The 25127-nt window shown below is 45.3% G+C and overlaps 3 protein-coding genes and 1 non-coding gene across 7 annotated transcripts; 3 read left to right on the forward strand and 1 right to left on the reverse strand.

Annotated features, from left to right (window-relative positions):
• Positions 1-1569: 1569 nt before the first annotated feature.
• srsf4 (serine and arginine rich splicing factor 4) lies at positions 1570-7920 on the reverse strand. Of its 2 annotated transcripts, none has more exons than XM_015348546.2 (6): positions 7744-7920; positions 6852-6994; positions 5519-5631; positions 4705-4919; positions 3152-3244; positions 1570-2573 (listed from the first exon to the last, which is right to left on the reverse strand). In XM_015348546.2, exons 1-6 carry the CDS (start codon positions 7848-7850, stop codon positions 1982-1984), a joined length of 1263 nt encoding a protein of 420 aa, XP_015204032.2. In that variant the 5' UTR covers positions 7851-7920; the 3' UTR covers positions 1570-1981. The 2 variants fall into 2 exon arrangements, with proteins under 2 accessions (XP_015204032.2, XP_015204033.2); XM_015348547.2 differs by having other exon boundaries at positions 3152-3241; positions 7744-7919.
• A 15-nt stretch (positions 7921-7935) lies between these two features.
• On the forward strand, positions 7936-15549 carry LOC102691542 (putative transmembrane protein 244). Of its 3 annotated transcripts, XR_011191025.1 has the most exons (7): positions 8830-8925; positions 10019-10104; positions 11299-11372; positions 12145-12270; positions 13110-13154; positions 14389-14795; positions 15336-15549. XR_011191025.1 is itself a non-coding variant. In XM_015348550.2 (6 exons), the coding sequence occupies exons 2-6, from the start codon at positions 10073-10075 to the stop codon at positions 14481-14483; spliced, it is 372 nt and encodes a 123-aa protein (XP_015204036.1). In that variant the 5' UTR covers positions 7936-8821; positions 10019-10072; the 3' UTR covers positions 14484-15237. The 3 variants fall into 3 exon arrangements, 2 of the variants coding, with proteins under 2 accessions (XP_015204036.1, XP_006631340.1); XM_015348550.2 differs by lacking the exons at positions 8830-8925; positions 15336-15549 and adding an exon at positions 7936-8821 and having other exon boundaries at positions 14389-15237; XM_006631277.3 differs by lacking the exon at positions 15336-15549 and having other exon boundaries at positions 14389-15237.
• LOC138241913 (U6 spliceosomal RNA) lies at positions 10976-11077 on the forward strand. The gene has a single exon (XR_011191203.1). It is a non-coding gene; the product is annotated as a U6 spliceosomal RNA (small nuclear RNA).
• Positions 15550-16812: 1263 nt separating the features above from the next.
• Positions 16813-22319, forward strand: LOC138241829 (XK-related protein 8-like). Its single transcript, XM_069195732.1, has 3 exons — positions 16813-17555; positions 17804-18138; positions 19061-22319. Exons 1-3 carry the CDS (start codon positions 17227-17229, stop codon positions 19927-19929), a joined length of 1533 nt encoding a protein of 510 aa, XP_069051833.1. The 5' UTR covers positions 16813-17226; the 3' UTR covers positions 19930-22319.
• The last annotated feature ends 2808 nt before the right edge of the window (positions 22320-25127 follow it).

The raw sequence follows: 25127 nt of genomic DNA on the forward strand, positions 1-25127 counted from the left end.
ATCCTGTCGGAGGTCTCATCCCTGGGACGAGATGTTAAACCGAGTTCTTGACTGCTTGGTTGTTTAACATCCCGCGACACTGCTTGTAGAACTAGGGGATGTTAACCCTCGTATCCCAGTTAAATTCCCCTCTGGGCTTGATGAACCACCTGCCCCCCCCAAAGAGAAAAAGGTCCTCTCCAATTGAGCTGGGGAAGCAGCAGCTCATATCTCAGCCTTGTGTGCTGGTACATCCCATCACTGCTGCCTTGTCAATACCCTGCTCATGGCTGTTTCGGTGGACAGGAAACCTGGCCAGGCCCACCGAACAGTTCCTCCTGCTGAGAGCAGGGGAAGGTTTTGCTCTTCTCGTGGGATGGGGGTGGGTCATGAACAACAACTGAGCTCGCCTGCCCTATGCTAGACCCAGGACTGGGTTTATTCTAGGGTTTCACTGGTGAGGGTGCCTACTGCCTCTTTTGACCCCGAACAGTAGAGCTATCCTCCCGATTCCTGGTTCTGTACTTTTCTCTTCCACACTTAGATGATTGAGTGCAGCTCTTCTCTTCTTGTCTACTCCCATGGGTATAATATCGGGGACACTTAAAATCTTGAGGTTTGAGAACATATAGGACCGGGAGCCTCAGCTGAACAAACGAAACCCTGAGCTGTGCAGACATTAAACCTTGAGAAAACTTCAAACATCAAGTCTTATGAGGTTTAAGTTCTAAGGAAACCTTGGATGTTGATCTTGTAGGCAATACAGCACTGGAGCTCTGAGAATCCCAGAGGGCTCAAGCTCAGTGAGTGCCCCAGATGATCACGGACACCCCGAGGGACCCCAAACCCCTTCGCCTGATGCACGCACTGCCTTTTCCGAGTGCAAGTAGCAAAAGTGTCGCCAGACCGCACTGACTTCACTATATCAACACCAGAGCATAGCATCGAAGAGCTGAGACACCTGGAGCTCTTCCCCATTGCAGCCCCGACGTCTCACTTGCAGTCCTATCTCACCCCGAAGGGACTGTTGCCACCAGCTCTTGGCCCTGGTGTGCACCTTATCACAGGACGCCCACTTTAGCCCGGGCTGCTGGTCTTCTGTAAACCAATCGCTGACCTGGGCAGATCAAAGGCCAGCTTGAACCTCGCACCCTCTTCTGGTGCCCACCACGTGCATCGCATCCTTAATTCCAAGGAACTGCGATTTTACCTTCCTGCACACAGTTTTCTAAGTGGAGCAAGCCACCCAGCCATGTTGCCAAGATTAGCCAGATTCCTTTCTCGTTTCAGGAGACAGACGGATCAGTCACTGACATTCTTAATGGAAAACCCAGGTCTCTATTTATCCATTGTAAGAGATGCTTTGTCTTGGAGCACTGGATGGAAAAGGTTAGAGCAGTGCCCCTTTGCCAGCTCTCTCCTCTTTGCTCAGAGGATTGTTCTTATGTTGCCCAATTGTGGAAAGATGGACATTTGGGGTTCTGTCCAGCTGGGCAAAGAGCTCAAGGAGACTTGGTAAAGAAATGACAGGTCTGCCAGGTGACCACAACAAAGAATAAATGCTGCACAAAAGAAAAAAAAGCACAAACATCCGGCAAAAATACAAATTTTATTTTAAAAGTGAAAAGGGGAACTTCAGTACCAGTGGCAGAAAGGTAATGGAAATAAAAATCTCAACACCGCGCTCTTGGGAAGAAGGGACATCTGAAATTACAACTTGAAAAATACCCAGGGTTACTAGATGAAAGGCCTTTTTATTTGAAAGGAAACTCTCTTGCCAACGCCTTCTGATCTTCAGGGTGATCAATCCACGTGACAAACCCAGCTTTACGAACATCTCGGCACTACGCTACGGAGACAACACTATTCATAAAAGAAAGCTTTAAAAGAGAAATGCAGCAGGGGTGAATGCATGGAAATTTAGAACAAACAGCAAGCAAACTTTAAAGACCCAACAGCAGAGTATAAACGCACTCCAAGATCAGAAAAAAACAGGAGCAAATCAGGACCGGGAGCGAGATCGTGACCGGGAGCGGGAGGCGGACCTGGACCCGGATCGCGAGCGAGACCTGGCCTTGGAGGGGGAGGCCGAAGCCGAGCGGGATTTGATCTCGGGCTTCGAGGCAGATCGAGAGCGGGATCGAGACCCAGATCTGCGATCCGCGCGGGCGTCTTCTTCCCCGTCGCTCTTGGGCTCCGGGTTTTTGGAGACAGATTTCCTGGAGTGCTCCTTGTTCTCCTTGGACGCCGACCTGGACCTCGACCTGGAGCAGGAGTCGTCTTTCTTGCTCTTCTTGCTGTCCTGCTTGCCTCTCTTCCTGCTCCTCTGGCTGCGACTCCGACTCCTGCTTCTGCTCTGGCTCCGGCTCTCCTTCCGGTTCTTACCCCGCGTTCGGCTCCTGCTGCGGCTCCGCTCCGGGCTCCGCCCCCTGGCCTTGCTCACGCTCTTCTCCTTGCTCCGGCTCTTCCGCCCCTTGTCGTTGCGCTCCCTGCCCTCCTTGTCCTCCCCCTTGCTCCGGCTCCGACTCCGGCTCCGGCTCTTCCCCTTCTTCTTGCTGCGGCTCTTGCTCCTGCTCCTGGAACGGGAGGCGGACCTTGAAAACAATAAATGAAAAACCCTTTCGTACGCATGATGACATACAGAACTCAAGAAAAGACCGATATTTTATTTTGTCAGGCTGGGGAGAGATGATCCCACTGATGACACCAAAAAACATCAAATCTTCGTGAAAAGATATAAAACATCTTCCATCATTCACAGAGCAGTTCTAGCAAGAAAGGGCTGAACACCCCTGTTCAGAGTTTTGCAAATCCGGGGATTTTTAACAGTTACACTAGATGCTTCAGCAAGGTTAGATCCGGGGTTTCAAATGGGAAAAACAAACAGTTGCGCACAATGCAAAGGTTCAGAGAGAATACGTTCTGCGTGTAGCTTAGACTAGAAATGAAAACGGAAGGCCTTTCTTGAAGGCTTCAGATACAGATCGAGTTGCACACCTACTGTATAAGAGAGGAAAAACTGGGGGATCTGGATTCATTACCGTGTTGACATACTTCCTGTCTTTTGTGCTGGAATGGGCAAAGCTAGCCTGCTGAAGCCAGAGGGGGGTGCGGATGGCCTGAGGCTTGACGTTTCCAATGCCCGCTCTGCCTCTCGAATGGATCCTCCTACCTGGAGCGCGACCGGCTCTTCGACCGGCTGCTCTTGCTGCTCCCACTGCGGCTCCGGCTCTTGCGGGAACGCCTGCTTCTGGAGCGAGACCTGCTTCGGGACAGGGGCACACGTTAAACCCCCAATCCTGCCTGGATCGGAAGGATGGCCTCTTTGTTCAACTGCAACGTCAAGCGTTCACCACAATGGTACACTTACTCTCCACAATGACTTTCCTAACCAAATATCGAGTCGCTTTACAATCCCATAACAGATAAAGAATGCAAGTTGGCCCCCTCTGGTAACCTGGAGAAATCAAGAGTATATCAAGAGTCTATTAGTTTCCAATCTATATACAACCTTACAGTTTTTTTTGGGGGACCGTGTCCTGCGCATGGTGAATCAAATCTGCAAATATGCTCGTCTGACATGCCCACTAATCAAGATCAATTCAATCTCTGAACTTTGCGATTCTGTGGTGCTTCACAGGACACTTAACACTGACTGGAGGGGCAGAGTGTCTCTGCATTGATGGTGGCAAACTGTTCAGGTCCAGAGGCAGCGAAGCCTCAGAGCCCAGACCACACCGCTCCCATTGCCATGCTGGACAGTGGAGATGGGGCTCGTCCGCAGGACACCAATAATAATAATAATAATAATAATAATAGCTTACACTTATATAGCGTTTTTTCTGAACACTCCATTCAAAGCGCTTTACAGGTAATGGGGACTCCCCTCCACCACCACTAATGTGCAGCCCCACCTGGATGATGCGACGGCAGCCATAGTGCGCCAGAACGCTCACCACACATCAGCTATTAGTGGGGAGGAGAGCAGAGTGATGAAGCCAATTCATAGAGGGGGATTATTAGGAGGCCATGATTGGTAAGAGTCAATGGGAAATTTTGGCCAGGACGCCGGGGTTACACCCCTACTCTTTTCAAGAAACGCCCTGGGATTTTTAATGACCACAGAGAGTCAGGACCTCTGTTTTATGTCTCATCCGAAGGACGGCGCCTGTTTATAGTATAGTGTCCCCGTCACTATACTGGGGCATTAGGACCCACGTGGACTGCAGGGTGAGCACCTCCTGCTGGCCCCACTAACACCTCTTCCGGCACCAGTGCTGGGATTTCGCCAGAGGTGTGCATGCAACACAGTGCTGAGCATGCAACCATACAAGGTTGCCAAAGAGAACCAGGCCGATCCACTGATGACTGCTGGCAGGATGACTTCTGGGCAGATGAGTCAAAAAATTAGGTTTTCCCTCTGTGGCTCAAATGCAAAATTTTATTTTGCCTGACAGTCCCTTTTAAACTTCGTGAAGAGCTTGTAGACTGATCCAGACATACGAGAGACCTTAAATACTTCTCTCTTATAGCCTTTCGCTACTTTTTCCCCATCTCTTTCACACCTCTGGTTTCCTTTTTCCCCCCTTTCTTTCCTGTGTTGATACGATGGCAAGACTGATGGAATTTGGTTAGACAGCACGCCTGCCGTGCCCTGATGGCCGTTCACCATTGTTCACTACTGCGACACGGCCGCGTCGCTCCAAGGACACCGCGCTCACTTACCTGGAACGGCTGCGGCTCCGGGAGTAGGAGCGGCGCCGCCGGGACCCGGGCCGGTCCTCAATCAGCCGGATCTTCCTCCCGTTCACCTCGGTGCCGTCCAGCTTCTCCAGGGCCCGCCGCATGTCGGAGTAGGACTTGAACTCGATCACTCCCTCGTTCTTTCTTCCCTTGTGGGCGTCGGCATAGGTCACCTCCCCAGCCTGGCGCATGTAATCCTAAAGCAGAGCAGATCACAGGACTGCTTGATGCCCACGCTTGTTTTGTTCATTCTACTAGTGCCAGAATCCAGCGCCTACCTTGATTATCATCCTATATGCAATCACCTAATCTCAGATTTACAGTGTGCCGGAACCTGGGGTGCTATCAGCTTGGAGCTCCTCCAGGTACTTCTCTTTCCTCCCACAGTCCCAAGTCGTACCGGTAGGTTACCTGGCTTCTGGGGAAACCAGCGCCGGTGTGAGTGTGTGCGTGTGTGTGTCTGTGTGCGCCCTGCATCCCGTCCAGGGTATATCCTACCTTGCGCCCGTTGCTTGCCGGGATAGGCAAGCACTGTGCGGCACTGTAATGGATAAGTGGTTAGTAAAAGGGTGGATGGGTTGTAACAGAGCAGCAGTAGTTGTCAGCAATTGCCCACTTAAACCATGTGCCCACAAGTGCCCTGATCTCCCTAATAATCCTCATCAACCCATTAACCCCATATGGCCCTGTAGGCACCCCCCCCACCACCACCCCCACCCCCAACCATGCAAGCTCCCCTCAGAATGCGCAGCGCCCTCATACAGTAATTAATAATTAACCTCAGGCAGTACAGTACCTTTAAATCCTGCCAGCTGCAGCGACTGGACAGATTCTCCACTATCAAGCGGTACTCTGTGCGAGTCGGAGGTCCATACTTATCTCTCCCACTGCGCCTATACACATATCCACCTTCAAGGTGACAAGCACAGACAGGCACCGGTTCAGCAGCCAACCCGGGAGGGCACCCGTTCAAGACATCCCCTGCTTATACTCTATGTGTGTCCTCACATCTGAAAAGGCAGCTCAATTACAACAGCATCACGAGAAACAAAGCAACAATCAGAGCTTCCCTGCCTTCTAGGATTAAAGTGTCGCACGGTTATCTTAACTTGTGCGCACAATCATAACAAAAGTGGACTCCCACAGACTCTAGAGTAACAATACACAAATATTAAGACATGCATCATATGTTTACAAAACGTGTCAGGTGCTGTATGGCTATAAACTATGTGCATTGATGTAAAACCATTAAATTATCTTTCAAAAGCATCTGTTAATAAAGTATAACATAAACCAGTTTTATTCACTGTTAGCCAACTTTTTAAGTACTTACGGTGAGTTACTGTACATTTGAACATAATATCGGAAATGGAAAAAAAAAAGAGTTTTCAGGCACCTATTTCAGTTTAACCACATCTGTCTCTACCCCCATGGAATCCTCACCACCCAGGTCTAATGGGAAAAGGTAGCGGTCTTCACAATGGCTTCCTGTTTGGGTCAGCCAAGGGCCCACAATGGTCAAAGAGCCACACTCATGGAAAGGCAGCCCAAGGCCAGCTTTTGGGACAGGCAGTCAGTCATCTTAGCCTCAAAGGACTCTTTCAATTAAAACATCGAGGTTCTTTGTTAAATCTCTAGCGTTAATCACAGTCACATTACAAAAAAAAAGATCAAATAAACGATAAAATAAAAAGATGCCATTCAAATCGATCAAAATATTTCAGAAAGAACACTTGATATCAAAACACAGGTGTAATAACTCAACCTGGCTTATTTTTATTATTTTTTTTAGCAGGCTGGTCAATTATGAGTCACAGGCATACAGCAGTTTAAACTGGAAGATTTAAACAAATTTCCTACCAAATATTTTTCCCCCCAGTTTATTGCTTTTAAAAAAAAAGCTTTTATACTCGCTCCACGAGTTTAATACATTTAATACACATGGTCAGAATCGACGTTATGTTGTTGGTAGTTGTTTTAGCCAGGCTATATTTGCTTCATTAAAAAAAAAAATAGTTGCACGTTCAAAGCATTGAAGTGTTACACTTGAAATAAAAAAAACTAACTAAAACACTACGATCATCATCATCATCATCAGAATAATCTGGGCACTGAGCGCGCGCACTCACTCCGTCCCGAGCTGTAGCTGCCGTCGCGGCGCGGGCCCCTCGCGTGCTCCACTATGACCCGCTCGCCGCACAGGTCTTTGCCATTGAGCTCGTACACCGCGTCGTCCGCGTCGCGGGGGTCGTCAAACTCCACAAACCCGTACCTGCATGAGAGACAGGCCCGGATGAAAACACGGGGGGGTTTCAGGAAGGGCTGACTTTTGCTTTTCTGTACAAGAGAGAACCTGCCAGTGTTATTATCCGACACCGTCCCCGCAAGAGCGGTGGGTTCCCGCAGAGACGGGAGGTTCGGTCGGAAACAGAAGCGAAATCCGAGAAATGGAGGGATGAGCTTGGTGGAGGTGTAGAGGTGGCACTTTCACCGGCGAAAACGTGTTCGTGTTTTATTTATATTTTTTTCATTCCGACCGAACCGCTAGTCCGTGTCTACGCCAACGCCAGCGGGTCAGAACACAACCCGACCGGGCTCAAACCGCACGGACCAAACGAACTATCGTGGTCGCAAGACCAAAACCGCTGCCCCCTCCCTCCCACGCCCTTCAGAAGGTTTTCTCCTCCCGATTTGAGCCGCGCCGGGGCGAAGCGGACCGGGGAGGACTCCAGCCCGGAGCCCCGCACGCATGCGCCCTCCCACCGGCGCTGTCGGCTGCACCGTGCGGCGCAGACAGCCGGCACGGCAGCCGCTCGGATCGACCTGCAAAAAAAAAAATTAATTGCATTCACTATTTCTCACGCAGCCCGAGCGGCGGCTCGGAAAACTCCGTCGCAGCACCGAGAGGCCCACCGTGCACTATGACAACGACTACAGAGCCGAGGCTACACGGTGCTTTATCGACTGGCCTCCTGTTAAAGTTTCCTTTTGGTTCTTTTACATATTTTTTTTTTCCTTTACCCGTTCTTGAGGTCGACCTCGAGTATCTTCCCATATCCCTTGAAGAACCTCTCGACATCCCTCTCCCTAGCCTGGTAGCTCAGCCTCCCTATGTAAACCCTTGGCATTTCCCAGCTCCGTGTACTGGTCCCAAACACACCCCCCTCCTCCTCCTCCTCCTGCCTGCGAGTTCGCCCCACAGCACACGTGACTACACCTTCCGCGGCCCGCGCGCGGGGATAGGGTGCCTGCGCGCGGCGGGGGCGTGCATCTGCGGGGGCCGGGGAGGAGGAGGAGGGGGGTCCCCCTTTTTTTTTTGTCTTTTAACCTTGGAAACGCCGCTCGGATGCTTCGTTTCATCTTCGTCTTCATGCCTGACGCGGAGGTGCTCGGCACTTGTCTCTTTTGCCCGCTGGTGTAATGTCGCTTTAATGATAAAGGCGGCCGTAATTAAATCCTCTCTCGTATGATCAGCGATTGCCTGAACTCTGCTATGAATATCATTGTAATAGGATAGTGCTAATAGCGAACGTACCGGCCAGCAGACCCGCAGTAAACACAGATATTTTGATTCTACACACAGGGTCAGGGGTGAAAACTCGCTGTTTCTCTGCTGGTGACCAGCTAATGAATAGTCTGTCACCCCCGCATTAGTTGTATTAAACTGTAGAGGTCATCTAAAAGTATTAAGCAGTCTACAGTTTTTATATTTTCTACAATTCTCCTAGGCAGATAACAAAATTATATCTCTCTCCATTCTTTACTTCAGTTATAACAGCGCTTAAAAGAGTCTATTAAGGTTCGATAATAATGCACATTGTGCCGTTGTGTTCAGAAGCTCCAGCCCCAGAAGACCTGGGAGCTGTGCATCTAGCGTGACGGCACTATTCCACGGAATTGGACACCTTAATATCTTTATTTGTTCTTCGTAAAATGTGTCTGAATCAGGCGCTCTCTCGTGGGTTTTGCCCCCGTTTCTTAAAGGTAGCAATGCCGACGGGGTAAAAAGGACACCCCTGCGCCTTTAAACCCTGTAGTTCCACTTTACAGCGCTGGAGGGAGAGAGTATCGGAGATCGTGATGGGCACGGCACAGTAAGGTATTAGTAATAGGGGGAAAAACATAGGAACAGCTCCGAATGTCGGTCCGGTAAAAACAGACTGTGCACCTATGGCATTCAAAGGGAAAATAGCCGACACCAAGGTATGGAACACGTATTACAAAGGCGCGTATTCCTATCTCTGGGGTTTTAAATTGTGCCGTTTTTATGGATTTGGCGCAACGCACAAGGTGTCTTGTGATGTCACGTTTGTTATTAACGGGATCAGTGCTAACAAGGTGCTTCACTGTACGTTTAACAAGTTAATTCTTTCCTCGCGGTTTTTTCTCTGTTTTATGTTGTACTTGGTATTATTTGTGCTCTTGGGTGAAACGATTCGCATTTCTTGATCACCTTTGGCATTGCCACAGCGGTGTACCGTGTGTATACGGTTTATCGTACGTTTTTAAAGAAAGCAATGAAAAAACAACAACAACAAGACAATGTATAAAGTATCTGAATGAATGCCACGTGAAAATAAAGTTTCCGGAACCTAATTTAATAATAGGCATTCTCTGTTAGCTCGATAACGACGTTTGAATTTTTATTTCTGTTTTAATTATGTTTTAGGAATATATGTATTAAATGCTGAGCGTATGTGAGTATTACACAATTAAACAGGACTCTGTTCAACAGCTGTAGGAACAGGTCAAGCCCTTCACAGAATATAGTTTGATTTGTTATGGTTTTACGGTTTTATTTCCTGTTCAACTATGGATGAAAAATACGTATTTTAAGGATGATTGAAATAATCTGCATGTTAAATTGGCATTTACTTTGTTTGAAATTCGCCTTTTACATTGCTTATATGGGTTTCCAAGGTACTGTTCTGAAAATGTACTCTAAATCTATAACCAGATATATAAGTAACAGTGTCTATTAAAATACTCTGTACTGTTTCATAAAATCCTGGTTCTGATTTTTCCTTAAGTGTTTAAGCAGGAAAAAAATACCTTTTAAATGATATGCTATCATAGCGGACAGTTTACACATTTTAAAAAATTGCACTGTTGAGCAGAAATTCTCTTCATGAGCATTTGAAAAAAGCTTGATTCTACAACAACATAAACACAAATGCAATAATTAAAGAAAAGAAAATAGTATTTACATTGATCTTCACCTCACCCTTTAAGGGATGAGATGAGCACGGATGCTTTATATTTCTAAAATAATAATGCACTGCATTTTTCTTTTTAGACTGTACTCCTGCAATTACTTCTGTGTTTGGTCATTTTCTACACTGTCTACTACATGATCGGCAGCGTCTGTTTCGGTATTTTCAAGTAAGACTTTTTTTACTTGCTCGACTTGCTCGAAGATGACAGTCTCTTTGGACAAATGCGGACACAAAAAATGTCGCAGTGCCTACAGGGGGCAGTAGTGGGACACGACCTGTCTAGCGAGCCGAACGAAGACGCTGCACGCGGAGCACGTGGTGATGGATTAAAAACGCAGATGACACCAGGAAATGGTTTCATTCGTATGTGACCCAGACAAAGCAAACAAATAATTAAACATGACATCAGAACTGGGCGCATGCAGCCTAAAATGGTTTACCTTTTTTTATTCTAAAAGAAACGATAGATTTGTGAAGGTTGTGCGTCTTCTCCAATCACAAGTCTTTTCACGAGACATTTTTCATTTCTTTAATTTCTGGTCGCATATCTGAACATGTTCGTGATCTGAGTGTTTTTATGTAAAATAGTACCCTGTAATAGAACGTGCACTGAACAACCGCATTATGCATATTATGATAATAATAACAATAATAAAAAATAAATACTGTACATTGACTTCTCTGAAGAGGGAATTGGAAAAACATTACTGGTACATTAGCTTTGTACCATAACAACAGTGGTGTCCTTCTATTGCACACTTCCTGGTGACCAGCATGTCTCTTATTCCTTGATGGAATGGTCAGTTAGTGTATCTGATATGTATACATTCATCATCAGCATGTCACATTCAATAACACGTATCCAAGTCAGGGTGGCAAGGCAACCAGAGTCTATCCCTGGAAAGTAGTAGGTGCAGTGAGGCTGTTATACCAGTCCCTTGCAGAGCACACACAGACACAGACATGCACACATTCATACCTGGGCATTCATGCATACATTCAATCCCAGAAGGCAATTAACCTGCTTGTATGGCTTTGTACACTTTGGCAGCACATATACTACATTTGGAACGATACAGAGATTAGCGTAGCCCCTGTGCAAGGATGACTCTAGTATTTGTTTGGACTGTGAGAGCAAACTAGAACACCCAGAGGAAACCCTACATGAACACAGGGAGAACGTACAAACTCCACACAGACAGCACCTCAGGGATTGAACCCGGGCCTCTGCTCTCATGCTAACCAGTGCAGCACTGTCCCACCCCTGAATGAACTGATTAGTAGACAACGCTCTGAGCAGAGAGAGCGACACAGTCGTGCAAGCGAGTACTTGGCATGTTTCTGATTTTCTCTCTTTCAGGCTTGACCATTTCGATGGACTCATTCCGTTTGACTTCAAGACCGAGCCCTCGGAGTCCAGCTCTAAATATCTGGGTAGCGTTGCTGTTGTTTTGTCTTTTGATGTCGCTTTTTCCAGTTCTATAATAAATAATTCCTTACATGTGTTGAGCACTTTTGAATCCCAAATGATCCCAAAGCACTTGACACACGGGGGGAAGGAGTTACTGCCTCCCCCACTGAGGTGCAGCCCGACCTGGGTGACTCGCTGCTTCCGCTCAGCTGAAAGTGAAGGCGGAACCCCAGGAAGATCAGAGTCTACAAACCAAGAGGGCACGATAGCCCTGTGTTTCCAAGTTGCCATGTGTTCTGTGCTCACATGTCCGGTAGTCAGGAGCTTGGTTTAGCCTTTCATCACAAGAACAGCAACGTCCTCAATTCTGAGTCATTGGTTTGGAAATTCTGGTCCAGATGGAACAGTGACTCCACCACCACAAATTACAGAACCACCTCGATTTTGACATGGATTTAAATTCTGTCATTCAAATGACACCATCTGAAAACAAGGCACGTCATTGTAGTACTTGTAGCAATTAAGGAACCTTGTGGCAATTTCACATTCATTCTTACTGACTGAGTAAGACTCTTTAAAAAAACAAGCTGGTCTCCAGAGGGGCTCTAAGGCTTTTCCTTGGAGTTGTCCAATCCCAGTACTGACCTGCCCTGGCCTTGATTAGCTTCTGAGAGCTGATGCAAGGTGGTAACTGCTACTGCCAGCATGGCTTTCCTGAGGGATGTTGATAAGAGCCCATGTGAGATTTCTGACCCTGGGTCTAAATAGCTGCTGCTTGTTCTCTCTCTGCTGCAGTGAACCTGCTGTCCATGGAGCTCACCTACTTCAGCAGTGGGCTGCTGTTTGCCGCCGTGGTGAAGAGATGGGTGTGGGACTACGCCTTCACTGTCACTCTGATCCACATTGCCCTGACGTCTGTAGGTGAGGCGCCCAGACTGCATTAAGAAAAGACCTCCAATTGGACTCCACACTGTGACAAGAAATTAAAATGCACGAAAAATGCATCAAGAAAATGACATATAATTGGAGTCTTGTCTTGCATATAATGCATTTTTTGTACACTTGATTTCTTGTCACACACCTACAACACGCACACAGGTCTGATCACTCACCGCACTGAGTCTGAGTCATCATCTTGCAGCCCTGCCTGCACAGACTCATATACAGGAATAGCAGAACAAAAAACGATAACCAGAGGTTGACAGTGAAGCATTCACTTGTACATACCTACATAAAAAACCCGTAAGGGAGCAATAATATCCATCAGTCTTCAAACAGGCTTGGGCATGTCAAAAACCCATCAAATCCAGGGCTGCAGAAATGTGCATTATGCCCGTGGAGTGAAAACTTAATTGCCTGCTGTAGTTCATTGTTGAATGGAAATCATCTGCTGTACATGTGCTTCTTGGAAATCATTGGATGCTAAATTGCTCACAAGCATGTTTTTAACCACACCTTAGTTCGTGAAATAAATATGCTTGACTTGACATCAGCACGTCACTAATGCTGTTAGAGTCTGGATTCCTTTTAAGTACAACAGGCATTCAAGTAGAGGATAGAATTATTTCACAATTTCCTCAACCCCTGCTATTTCCAAATACTTGTTATTAACTTTAACTCTTGATCCCCGTTTTCCAAATTGTTTTATTTTAGAAAGCATCAGACTCCTGTATTAAAGGAAAGTTAATAGTTTCACAGGTATATCAAGACTTTTGATTGTTCATACTGTGCAGTAATCATCTTTTTGGTTGGTATTCCAGTTATGTTAGAGTTTCCTCTCGTGTGGCAGTGGTGGCTAGCACTAGGTAAGTCTGTTTGTTAGCAACATAACAATAACAATTCTGCTGTACATGAGACACATCTTTATTTTCTGTTTAAGTTCCTGATTTTCAGAAACAGTCCTATGAAAACACAAGATATTTATTCACTTTTACATCTTTTTCACTTTTCAGTTTCGTAAAGATGAATTCATGGCCACATTTCTCTATTTTTTAATATGCATTAACATTTTCTGCAAATCATTGTCTGACTGATTTCTGTTGTTCATGTGCATGTTTTCCCCCACAAACCTATGAGGATATCTTACGTTTAATGTTCAAAATCTATCTTTCAACTTTAAAAACAATTTTCAACATACTGTTGGTTTTTTAGCTATTAGACTTCGAAGTAGGAACTTTGGTGGCAGGAAACATTTTGCTTTAATTAATACATGGGCTCCTCAGGTATTTTCATATGTTATGCAATTTTTTTCCATTTCACAGTATTTCAATGTCTTAATATACAGAAGTACAATAAAACAGAATTGCGTAGCATGCAAACATGCTGCCTTCCACAGCAATACTAAATTGTCTTGTACACAAGAAGTGATTTGATTAGATTTGCTGCTTGGGAATTTCTAATACAAAGAGGCTGCATTACAAAGTTGAGAGCTGATTGAAATTCCAAGGGACTAACTTCTGTTAGATCATCTACATGACTGAACAAATGCACTTCTATAAGTCTTTTGAAAGCTTAAAGCAGTGATTTCAAAGCTTATTATTAATTAGCATTAATTCCATTAAATAATTGGAGCAGGGAGCAGAAGTCAGAAGGTCTGAATTTATCCAATTTTTCTGTTAATTAACCAGACAGCTAAGAACAAATGATTTTCTTTTACAGTGACAGTCAGGAACTTACCCTGATATACGGAAGTTCTGTTTTTGTAAAAAAGTTTTTGCTTTTCACATAAAAAACCTTAAGACTCTTTTTTTCTTAGGAATTTCAAGGTAGAACATGTCTGCTAAGTCATTTCTTGAAAGTGTCTTAATGTCCTGTCTCACATGTTGGTTTGGTAACATCACTACTCTTAACTGTAACAGGTTGGGAAAATTAGTGAAAATAAGTAACACAATTATTGGGGCAAATATCCTCTACAAACTAAAGGTTAAAAAGAAGGCCAAGAGCGTTAATGACTGTGCGTCTCACCCCCTTCATTGTGAGTTTTCACTACTCCTTCCCGACTTCCTTCCTGACTGTTTTTTTCCCTTCTTTCCTGGGAAGGGAGCGGTTTGTTTCTCATGATCTGCAACGGCCAGCTGATCGCTTACTTCGCCTGCCAGAATGACCACCGGTATCCTGCATTTCACAGCTACTGACCCCAGGACATGGTCAGCAGACAAGCTTGACCTTTCTGGGAACTAAACAGTGGTTTTCCAGAGGTTGGCGTTAGCAGCAGGCCCTCCTTGATGCTGCTGCTGTGCGCTGCTGATGCGCTCATGAATTCCGAACTCTTTGAACACGTTGCACGTGCACAACGGGGAAAGGGAGGAACGCCCTGGAAACTGATAGCGTGAGAGCAGCCCCCTTATAAAGATGTACTGTGTCATACGATGGCAAACAGCAAAAGCACAGCCAAGTGTAATAAAGCACGGTGATGTAGTGTTAAAAGCACAGGAAAGCCTACCGAGGTAAGATGAATATTGGAAAAGCCCCAATATTCACAAAGTACATCCAGGTGTTAACTATAGGATTAAGTCTCTTTGTGCAACACATTTCAGCACTGTGCCCTAGAGAATGGGGAAGAGAGTGGGCTGACTGCATGTTTCTCAAAACATCTCAAACCTGCTTAACCTGGGGAGATTAGTCAAAGATGTCTCCAGTTTTTTGACAGTCTTCTGCATGTGATTCCTGTGGCTCTCATAGTTCTTTACATTTTACAGTTCTTCCTTATGTGGAATTCATCTGCAGTTCCCCATACCTTGGACACCTTATGATGAAAAACATTCTAGAAATGCAATTATTGTATTTAAAAGACAAATGAACACATTTTTATTTAAAAACTAAGAATTCAAATAAAGAAAGTTATCTAGTGATGTATTTATATGGATTAATAAAGGTGGATTTCCTTGATTTTGAAAGTTGGGTTTTTTAGCGCTCATTAAGCTTTAGGTGATGTTTACACAGTGGGTCGTGTTTCTTCTGTGTCACTGACAATGATACAAATACAGGTGCTGATTGCAACTGTGCTTGTCGAAGCCACAAAGCGGCAGTGTCATGTCATCTGTGTGGAGCAGAGGTCTTGGCTGTCGGCTGTCTTGTGAGCCCGCGCTGTGAGGAAATGCAGGCTCGGACTGTGAGGTGACACACGTGGTTTGTGGGTCAGTGATCACTGGAAGACTAGAGCAGGAACAGTCACAGGAGCTTTATCTCATGATGAGAATTAACCACCTACAATTCATGTATTGAAATGACTTTACTGGAACCAATGTGATCGTCAGCGATTTACTCTTTTGGTGCTGAATGATGTATATTTTCACAGTATTTCGAACTGTGTACAATAGAAACGTGCGTTACCAAGAGGCGCTGCTAAGAATAAAGGTGATCCGGGAGGTGTTTCAACAGCACCGGAGCTGTTAACAGTGCACAGGCCACAGAAAAGGAGGTGTCTTTAAGTTAGTAAGAGGGGAGGTTGCGCACAGTGAGCACATTGGGGTGGTCAGAAAAGGGGGATTTGTATTACAGCAATAGGTGTGGAGACCCGTTCGCCAGCTCTGAACGCGCCTTGGGTTTCTAACTGCCAGCACTGCTTTTCAACATCTTGAACAGGGTTCCCAGTCATGCTGGATTTAGGTCCAGCCGAGATCTCAGTAACACGACTGAGCCCTTAACTGACTTAATAACTGGATTTGTTTGAACTGTTTGATCATTTTCACCTCTTGACCATGTTATATGTTGCCTTTTAACTACTGCATTCTATATATAAAATATAATCTCAAATATCTGAGTAGAAAAAAAACTAAAAACTTTTAAATATTCCATTCATGTAAGTTGTTCGTTCCATTGAGGTTCAGTGAAATTATTAAACTCAGCAGGAATGAAGACCAGCAGGTGTGTGACTCTTCAGCACCAGGGCTGGAGATCATGCATGAAAGCACAAGTGTGGGTCCCCAAGTTTCGGAAACATGTAGTAAAATGATGTGGCTAAGATCTGCTTTTAATTCCTCAGGTTCAACACACGAGAATAGAGCCATTTATTTGGATAGTATTTTAATGCAGTGAATGCAGGTGAAGTATTCTACACAAGGGTACAATGAGTGTCTCACCTTAGATTTGAACCACCAGCCTTCCGCAAGTGCAGAACCCTCTAACCACTCCTGCCCCAATGTGGTTATAATCTAGTGTGATTAGTTCAATTAAGATCATCTAAAATAATTAATATGGGGAAACATTCAGTTTGCATTTTTTTTTATTTGCGCTTGTTTAGCTCCCTTTTCATATTCTTGTTGGACAAAACAATGCATGTCTCTCTTGTTGATCTGAATACTTAAGCTTTTAACCAGTATCGATGATTCCTGTGACCTGTGGACTATACTAGACTATTTTTTAATGTGCCAACACATTTTTTAATGTTTTATCGGCCAACACATATGAGACACTTGAATGCGATGGCTCTTCAAAACTTAGCACCGACCCTTAAGGTGGAGCTTAAAGTTGCACTAAAAAAAACGACCTGAGTTTTGTCAAATTACAGGTCTGCTGACTCGCTGTAGTCAGTGCTAGTTGTTTAGAACCTGTTGTCTATCATTGTACCAGCCAGTCGTCCTATAAAGGGAGGAAGTTGCTCTTCCAATATAGGTACTTTAGCTGGACTTGCTTGCTGTTTGCTACCCGGACTGCATCCTGGCAAGAGAAGAACTTTATTGGATTCTCCTGCGATCCTGAGGCTTACCGGGGGAAAATCGAGCACGACCCCTTAATTTTTAAATCTTTAAAAGGATCTCAGCACAGTAAAGAGAATAGTAAGTTTGTTCGCGTTTGTTACATATGATTTATTAACGACTTGAAAGGGTGGGCATCGCCAGGGCCCTTAAAGGACTGCGCAACGAGGGCAGCCGCGAGATGGAGTGCTCCCAGTTCAGTAAGTATTCGTGGCTGGACTTCTTCTTCACCCTGCTGGGGGTGTGCACTTTCCTCTTCGACCTGGGATCCGATGTCTGGGTGGCGGTGGACTTTTTTTCGCGGGGGGACTATGTCTGGTTTGGAGCCACGGTCGCCATTATTGTGGTCTCCTCCGCCGTCGTGCAGATGTTCAGCTGGTTGTGGTACAGGTACGACCAGCAGCTGGAGAACTTCAGAGCCCTGACGCTCACGGAAGACTTCCTCCTGAGAGGCCGAGGACGCTGCTGCCTGAATCTCCTGCACATATTCCAGCTTGGATTATTCATGAGGTCTGTATTATTATGACTATTCCAGCAGTTTTTGTAGTTCCTATTCAGTGCCTGTTTAAAACCTGGAATATGTTTATTTTACTTTAACAGACGTCAGAAAACAATCAGCCCAGTTAAGAGCGGATGCTAAGTGACAACTAGTGGCACGTGATGAGAAGAGTTCCCCACTGCAGTTTTATAATTTTACAATAATAGTAGGGCAGCTAACATTAGAAGCATTCTGAAGTTGCATGATTATTGCAAAGCAGGAGGAAGATCAGTGGTTGTACAGGGCGGGGGAGAAATGCAGGAGTGCATGGGGCAGTGCATTGCGACACTGGGACAGTAACATACTATCCAGTATGTTGCTGCTCTTCTCCCTGCAGGTACATAACGGCCATTGAGCTTGGCTTCCAAGTGTGGTGGAAGAGAAAGCAGGGCTCGGAATATGCCGTGTACAAGACCCACGACCTGAGCATGCTCCGACTGTTCGAGACCTTCTTCGAGAGCACCCCACAGCTCACTCTCATGCTCTACATCATCATCCGCAACAACCAGGCCAGCGTGGTGCAGTGTGAGTGCGGCAGAGTGACAGCAGAACGGAGTTAAAACAAATAAGTCAAAAACGGCTGATGTTCAGGTTTATGAAGCTGAAGGATTTTGTACATCTTCTACTGAGTAAGGGCAAAAAGATTGATTTCCTCAATGGTTTTAACTTCATGCCAGCATCTGTGCACGCTTACTGAATAAAAAAAAAAGGTAACGTTGATCTAGTTCCCTGGCCAAGAGTAAAACAACAGACTTAATTCCAATTTGCCAGCTGAGTGGCAATATCCTAATGCTGATGATTCAGACTAAATTAAGACCATTATCTTTGAAATAAAAGATCAGGCATCGTATCAGTAAAATCTACCTGCAGGTTCATAGTTATAAAAGGAAACATACAAAGAATCCACTGCCTAACCTCATCAAGGCAGCTTGATAATAATGGAGCATTTTTTCAGCAGTGTTCAGAATTGATCAGTTCTAAGGGAAGATGCAGGAGAAAATGCCCACCCTTTATCTTTAACCTCAACTGATGTCCCAGAGTGTATTCCTGCCTTGTGCTCTTTGCATCTGAGAGACTTGAGATCTTCCCTGCCTGGCATAAGTGGCTTTCTAATGAGGGATGGACGCACTGTAAATGCAATAACAGAAATTTATTAGTGTTGAACTTAAAATGTTAAGTATAAAAATGCACACTATCTAAATCATATAAAGTATGTTAGTATTGTTTCATTTTATAATGTGTGTATGAAGCAATGAAATCCAGCACGTCTGGAGTAATCATTGCTCTGACATGCTGTAACTCCCAGGCAGGTGGTAGTTACTCAAGCAGCAGTGTAGTTGACATGTGGCTTCCTTGTGTCCTTATTAATAAGAGAAACAGGCCTCTACCTTTTGTGCCCAGCACTACTGGGGCAGGTGTGGGGACAGACACTGAGTCATGGTTATTTCACTGTGCTGTACAGGTATGGAACAGGTATAATCTGGGTATAACCTGGATGGTTTTTTTCCACACTCAACCAAAGTTTCCCTTTATCCTCCTTGTCTTCCTCCAGGGATCAGCATGGCTGCATCTTTCATCTCCATTGCCTCGGGGTTGCGGGATTACCACCACTCCCTGCGCTCTTTCCTGCCTGAAAAGGCCAAGATGGGCTACAGCTCCTCTGTCGTCTACTTCCTGTGGAACCTGCTGCTGATCGCTCCGCGTGTGGCCGCGGTGGCCGTCTTCACCTCCGTTTTCCCACGGTATTTGGTTCTGCACTTCCTGGCACTGTGGTTAGCCCTGTTTGTTTGGGCCTGGCTCCAGAACACCCAGTTCATGGACAACGCGCAAGGAGAGTGGCTGTACCGTGCTGCAGTGGCCTTCATCTGGTACTTCAGCTGGTTCAATGTTGCAGACGGCAAGACCAGGGGCAGGAGCGTCATCTACCACTCCTTCATGTTCGTAGACAGTGCTATCCTGGTGGCAACCTGGGGTTACTACAGGGACTGCGTTCTGACTGAGGCCTATGCAGGGCCTCTCTTCTCTGTGTTGTCCTCTGCCTACCTGCTGGGCTTGCTGATCAAAGCCTTTTATTACTGGTTCTTCCACCCCAAACAGAGGACATTTTCTCCCTTGTCAAAGAAGAATGTCTCTGAAAGTGAGACCCTCTCAGGGCAAGATGTCCCTGATACTCAGGCACCCTCAAGGGACGATGTACAGTACACGATGGTAAGGTCGACCTCAACTTATATCTGTGCCACCAGCCTCCTCACATCTCCACGACCTCACCAAGATTTTCTGCTCTTCAGAGGCTTAACTGCCCTGCCCCAGCAGAGTGAACAGGACAGTTCAGGACCATGTAATTGAATGCCAGGTGGTGCGGTGAAAACAGAATTATGCCACCGGCATACTTCATTTGCACAGGGGATTCTGGATGGGAGAGATAGGGGTTTCTCAGGCTGCCCAAGTCACAACTATCTGGTCCACACTGATTCCGCTTATGATGAAGTTCCAGCACAATCTAGCAAATGATTTCCAAATACATGTATGCCACAGAGGAATAGACTACAAACAGAACACACTTACCAGAACGTCTGACCTGCTTCTTCCCCTGACTCTTCTCCCCCTTTGTGTCCTGTGAAGAGAGCAATCAGAATCAGAATCAGAATCACTTTCTTTGTCGGGCATGTAAAATGCACAAGGATTTTGGTCTGGTGTCTTGGTGCAAAAACAGAAATAATTCAATAATACATATAACCTTTACAGGAGGAACATGCACAGGCCTATAATTCTATACACACTGTATCCTGTACTCATGTGTTCTGGTTAAGGAGGTTGAAGGTCACTGGGAAGAAGCTGTTCAGATGCCGGGCGGTTTTTATTTTGATCAACCAGTAGTGTTTCCCAGAGGCGAATATTTGAAACAGGTGGTGTTCTGGATGAGTTGAATCATTGCCAACTTTTTCTGCTCACTTCTTTAGCTTGAATTTATACAGGTCTTCAATAGATGGTAAATGGTAGCTTATGACTCCCTCTGCACAATGGACAATGTGTTGCAATTTGCCTGTAGAGTGGACAGACTTCAAACCAAAGAGTTATAGAAACTGTGAGAATACTCTCAATGGTATTCTATACAACTGAATGATAATAGGCAGGGAAACATTGAGATTTTTCAGATGATACAGGAAATACAATCTCTGCTGTGCTTTCTTTGTGATGCTAATAACATTTGCTCCCAATTGAGGGTGTTAGAGATGGTTATTCTTAGAAACGTGAAAGGCTCCACCACACTCTCTACAACCTTGTCAGTTTCTGGGTGGGGGGGTTGGATGGTTTTCCCAAAAGTCAATTAACATTTCCACTGTTCTGAGACTGCTGAGCAGAATATTGTGTACACATCATGCCACCAGATGACCAAATTCCCTTCTGTACCTGTTCTGTAATGTTCTCCTCTCCATTGCTGATAAGATCCACCAGGCTGGTGTCCTCTGCAGACTTGAGTAGTGTGACAGAGGGGTTCCTGGAGGAATGGGCACTGGTACACAGGCAATACAGTAATGGGGAGAGAATATAGAATATAGAGTTGCACCAGTGTTCACAGGTAAGCAGTCTGAAAAATAAGAGCCCATTCCCACACATTGCCTTCTGTTTATTAGGAAGTTGATGATCCACTGGCAGGAGTTCTGTTAATTTGGAGCTATGGGATGATAGTGTTGAATGCAGAGCTAAAAGGAACAGAAAGCAGTGTGACATACAGCAGTCCCCTTATAAAGGTGAACTTCTAATACTAATCATAATGATTCCTTACACTTACATAGCGCTTTTCTGGACACTCCACTCAAGTAATGGAGACTCCCGTCCACCACCACCTGTGTAATGCAACGGCAGCCATAGTGCACCAGTACACTCACCACACAACAGCTATTAGTGGGGCGGAGAACAGAGAGATGAGGCCAATTCATAGATTAGGGATTATTAGGAGGCCATGATTGGTAAACCCTCTTTTCGAGAAACACCCTGGGATTTTTAATGACCACTGAGAGTCAAGACCTTGGTTTTACTTCTCATCCAAAGGACAGTGTCTTTTTTACAGTATAGTGTCCCAGTCACCATACTGGGGCATTAGGACCCACATGGACCACAGGCCCCACTAACACCTCTTCCAGCAGCAGCCTTAGTTTTTCCCAGGAGGTCACCCATCCAGGGACTGACCAGGCTCACACCTGCTGGGCTGCAGGGTGATGTGGCTGCTGGCGAACTGTGTCACACAATAGCAAAAGTGTGATAAAGCACAGTGATGTAGTGTTAAAACCACAGGAAACCTACCAAGGTAAGAAACCCCAATGGCACAAAGTACATCCAGGTGTAAACTATAGGATTTAGTCTCTTTGTGCAACAAATTTCAGCACTGTGCCTGGAGAATGGGGAAGAGAGGGGGCTGACTGCATGTTTCTCAAAACATCTCAAACCTGCTTAACCTGGGGAGATTAGTCAAAGATGTCTCCAGTTTTTTGACAGTCTTCTGCATGTGATTCCTGTGGCTCTCATAGTTCTTCACATTTGACAGTTCTTCCTTATGTGGAATTCATCTGCAGTTCCCCATACCTTGGACACCTTATGATGAAAAACATTCTAGAAATGCAATTATTGTATTTAAAAGACAAATGAACACATTTTTATTTAAAAACTAAGAATTCAAATAAAGAAAGTTATCTAGTGATGTATTTATATGGATTAATAAAGGTGGATTTCCTTGATTTTGAAAGTTGGGTTTTTTAGCGCTCATTAAGCTTTAGGTGATGTTTACACAGTGGGTCGTGTTTCTTCTGTGTCACTGACAATGATACAAATACAGGTGCTGATTGCAACTGTGCTTGTCGAAGCCACAAAGCGGCAGTGTCATGTCATCTGTGTGGAGCAGAAGTCTTGGCTGTCGGCTGTCTTGTGAGCCCGCGCTGTGAGGAAATGCAGGCTCGGACTGTGAGGTGACACACGTGGTTTGTGGGTCAGTGATCACTGGAAGACTAGAGCAGGAACAGTCACAGGAGCTTTATCTCATGATGAGAATAAACCACCTACAATTCATGTATTGAAATGACTTTACTGGAACCAATGTGATCGTCAGCGATTTACTCTTTTGGTGCTGAATGATGTATATTTTCACAGTATTTCGAACTGTGTACAATAGAAACGTGCGTTACCAAGAGGCGCTGCTAAGAATAAAGGTGATCCGGGAGGTGTTTCAACAGCACCGTAGCTGTTAACAGTGCACAGGCCACAGAAAAGGAGGTGTCTTTAAGTTAGTAAGAGGGGAGGTTGCGCACAGTGAGCACATTGGGGTGGTCAGAAAAGGGGGATTTGTATTACAGCAATAGGTGTGGAGACCCGTTCGCCAGCTCTGAACGCGCCTTGGGTTTCTAACTGCCAGCACTGCTTTTCAACAACTTGAACACGGTTCCCAGAGCTCCGTGAAGTTGTCCCCCTAAAGACAGCACAAACGATGAAACCCACCTCATTCGTTAGTGCTGCATTTGTGGCGGTTTGTGCCGTTGAAAGTAACTTCCCAGCTGTTTCCGTTCCTTAGATATAACGTCTTCTTTTTCAGGGGGTGACCTTGCCCAGCCCTGCTACAACGTAGTAGGGGAACCGGACCGGTCTCAATCGTTAGTGCTGCGTTTGTGCTGCTTTCATTCCCGGGATATAGAGCCTCGTTTTTCGGGTAATCACGTGACTACCCACAAGGAAGTTTACAGGTACCAATTAACTCGGTACTTGAGCTCCTGATTGTGATGAAAACAATGGGGGGGGGATTTGTTTTCCGAGTCTGTTCTGGTGGGGTGGATGTTTCAATATATTTCAATATAGCGCCTTCTTTTCCTGGCTGTGACGTTACTATGTGACGTCTTTACAAAACAGCAAAGTCACGACCACCAGATCTTTCAGTTGTGATCTTTTGATCAGTTGACCCCTGACGTTGCAGCCTTTACTCGAATAAAGTCTTACATTTGAGGAGTTACTATGTTAGTTCATTGGGTTAGGTGTTTTCTTTTAATGTTTAATCATGTTCTCGAAAATGTATTGCTTGTGTACTCCTTTCATTGGTGAAGAGACACCAGTTTCCAAATTACCGCTGGTACAACACGAGAGCCCATATTCACATTTTTAGGTATTCGTTTCCAGATCGATATTATTTAATAATAAAAACAAAATCGAAAGCAAGAGCATAACAATATAATGATCATAGACTTTACATGTCTATTAATGTTTTAAGCACAAAGCAGAAGGTGTTTCCCCTACCTTAAATTTAATACGATTACGATTGTTCAAATACCATGTATTCGTTACAGAAAGCAGCGGAGACAGTTATATTGCAAATAAAAAAGTATTTATTTCGAAGAGTACGGGACATTGTGAATCAATAAAGACGTTAAAAAATAAGCCGATGTAGTTATTTTACAAATAAGTAAAGCATTTAAAAAATAGGTTCTAATTGACAGTAAACAAGCCGATCCACCTGGCGCTGCTGCTTGAACAGCTCTCAGACCCGTGATTGGCTAAACCCCCCCAACAGGTCGGGCCGCGATTGGGTGAAAAGTGAGAATCGACACTCTGATTGGGTAAAGCGCCACAGCCGAGGTTCCGTGTGTACTGTGTGTGCTGTATGAGCACGCTGGATATACAGTGACACATCGTTTGGTTTGAATTACTGATCAATCTAAGATAAGTTGCACTGAGGTCAAAACTGAATAGCAGACAAAGAATGTCATGGCATTCACGACTCCGGTAGTATGCCACGATAGAAGTGCGCGCATCACGATCATATCGCGATACCCATTGCGACTGGTGCATCACTGTCGGCGCCACTGTCCCGACATTAAAGTCCATATATCGCGATATGACATACCCCGTCAAAAATGCCCCGCCTCATGTCGCGACATGAAGCCGCGCATATCGCGATATGACATACCCCGTCAAAAATGCCCCGCCCCATGTCGCGACATGAAGCTGCGCATATCGCGATATGACATACCCCATAAAAATGCCCACCCCCATGTCGCGATATGAAGCCGCTCATATCGCGATATGACATACCCCGTAAAAATGCCCCGCCCCATGTCGCGACATGAAGCCGCTCATATCGCGATATGACATACCCTGTCAAAAATGCCCCGCCCCATGTCGCGACATGAAGCCGCTCATATCGCGATATGACATACCCCCGTCAAAATGCCCCGCCCCATGTCGCGACATGAAGCCGCGCATATCGCGATATGACATACCCTGTCAAAAATGCCCACCTCCATGTCCTGACATGAAGCCCATATGCTGCAATAGGACATACCCTGACAAGATATGCTGACCCCATGTCACGACACAAAGTCCTTATATCTCTACACGTCCTATCTGGGTATATCATGTACTGATAAGGAAAATGTGCCTTAGAAAATAAAAATCAGAGATCTTACAATCACGGTGATTTTACATACATTCCGACCACAGGTTTATGTCATAGATGGTTAACTTGTTGGCATTCGTTATGTCTTAGTATTATTCACATCTAATAA

The sequence above is a fragment of the Lepisosteus oculatus genome, chromosome 11 (assembly GCF_040954835.1).
Source record: "Lepisosteus oculatus isolate fLepOcu1 chromosome 11, fLepOcu1.hap2, whole genome shotgun sequence".
Taxonomy (NCBI): Eukaryota; Metazoa; Chordata; class Actinopteri; order Semionotiformes; family Lepisosteidae; genus Lepisosteus; species Lepisosteus oculatus.